This window comes from Egretta garzetta, unplaced genomic scaffold, assembly GCF_000687185.1.
Source record: "Egretta garzetta isolate BGI_Z169 unplaced genomic scaffold, ASM68718v1 scaffold536, whole genome shotgun sequence".
NCBI lineage: Eukaryota > Metazoa > Chordata > Aves > Pelecaniformes > Ardeidae > Egretta > Egretta garzetta.
In genome coordinates, this window is record NW_009260068.1 from 1,545,177 (window position 1) to 1,546,825 (window position 1,649).

The 1,649-nt window shown below is 50.0% G+C and overlaps 1 protein-coding gene across 1 annotated transcript in view; it reads left to right on the plus strand.

Moving 5' to 3' along the window:
- Positions 1–1,649, plus strand: part of PALD1 (phosphatase domain containing paladin 1) — a 38,888-nt gene that overhangs the window by 15,068 nt on the left and 22,171 nt on the right. The window contains exon 18 of the mRNA XM_035896680.1: positions 436–468. Coding sequence (XP_035752573.1) covers positions 436–468 — 33 coding nt within the window. The remainder of the gene's footprint in view (positions 1–435; positions 469–1,649) is intronic.

Below are 1,649 nucleotides of genomic sequence, written 5' to 3' on the forward strand. Positions count from 1 at the left end.
GGGGAGGGAGGGGTGAGCCCCGAAACTGCCTTAGAACACGGGGATTTCTGGGGTTCTTTTGAACGCAATAAAAATATTGTAAATTAAAAATCACTCCTTTTAGGCAGGTGCTTAATTGTGAGGGGGTGCGATTTGGGTAAGCGGCTCCGAGGCGCTGGGATGCCGTCGCCTGGATTGGGTGGATGCAGGGAATCGTGCCGGGGTTTTTGAGACCGTCCTCGCTTTTTCCCTAAGCCAGCGCAGTGTACACACACATATATATTTATATACACATTTATGTGTATCTCTATGTATAGATATACAAATATACTTACACACATATATATGGATGTAAATATATATACACACACTCACGGAGATATATATTTATATGTATTTTTATATATGTATACCTGGAGCCATAAACACCTGTGGCCCGGATTAGGACTTGTGGAGATCCCGGTCGCTGCAGTCCTGGGTGTTTTTAAGGTTTGGGTACCTTTGTTGGTTCTTCCCAACTGTTTTTAGCAGTGGATGTGGCTGGGGGAAAGGCAGCCGCGGTGCCAGGTTTGGGGGTCCCTGCTCTGCCCCCCCTGACCTGCCTTTTCAGTGCCAAGGTGATGCTGGGGAGGGGGGGTTTAGCTGCTTAGAAAAAGTAGGCTTAAAGGCGTAATTAATGTAGGGTGGGTTTTGGGGTTTTTTTCTTTTTTTTTTAAGGAAAGGAGGAAGAGGGAAGAGTGAAAAATAAAGTTAATCAGAACAAGATGCAAGCGAGGGCTGCGGTGTCCCCCCCCTTCCCTCGGAGCCAGGGGAGAGGAGCTCGGCGGCCAAGGGGGCGATGGGGAAATCGCTGGTAGGGGCAGGAGCCCGGATGGAGGGAGGATAAAATAGGATGGGGAGCACCAGAGCAGGAGCAGACGCTCCGGCTCTCCCAGCAAATGCTTTCATCCCAGCGGCGGGGGGGCGCAGGCAGCAGAAATTCAAAAGTGTGTGTGTGGGGAAAAAAAAAATACCATTTTTAAATAGCAAGGGATGCTTTTTCTTAAGTGTTGGGATGGCTCCTGCTGCGGCTGCGAGAGCCCCGCTTCCCACGGGGTCCCTCGTTCTTTTTGACGTAACCACGCGGTTTGGTTTTACTTTTTTTAACGCAGAAATACCTGAATATTTTATCCCTCGCCGTGTATTCCAGCATTTGGATAACATGCTGCTGCCGGAGCAGACCGGTTGACTTCGCTATTTCCACGAGGCTGTGGGTGCTATTTTTTTTTCCTCCTCTTTTTAATGGAGCACATGCTCTCCCTCTTCGCGGGACGGTACATCTCCATTTATTCTGCCTTCCTAGAGCAATTACCTGTGGGCTCCTACGCGCTCGGCCGGGCTGCAGACCCCTCTCCTGCCCCCGGCAGCAGCCCTTGGAAGCCCTGCCTAATAGCCCTGACTTAATTAGGCAGGGGTTTTAATTGCTTAGGAAATCCCAGCCCTTTTAATCTCGGTAATGAAGGCTGGGGCTTTGCATCACCTGGGCCGGGGAGCTCAAAGGCTTCTTTCCGCTTTCCCACCTTCCTAACAAGTGATTCCCAACACGGGGCAACAGCAATTGCCCGGGAAAAAGAAAAAAGCCAAAAAAAAAAAAAAAAGCCTGGGGGAAGGGAAGGGGTTTGAACGGGAAA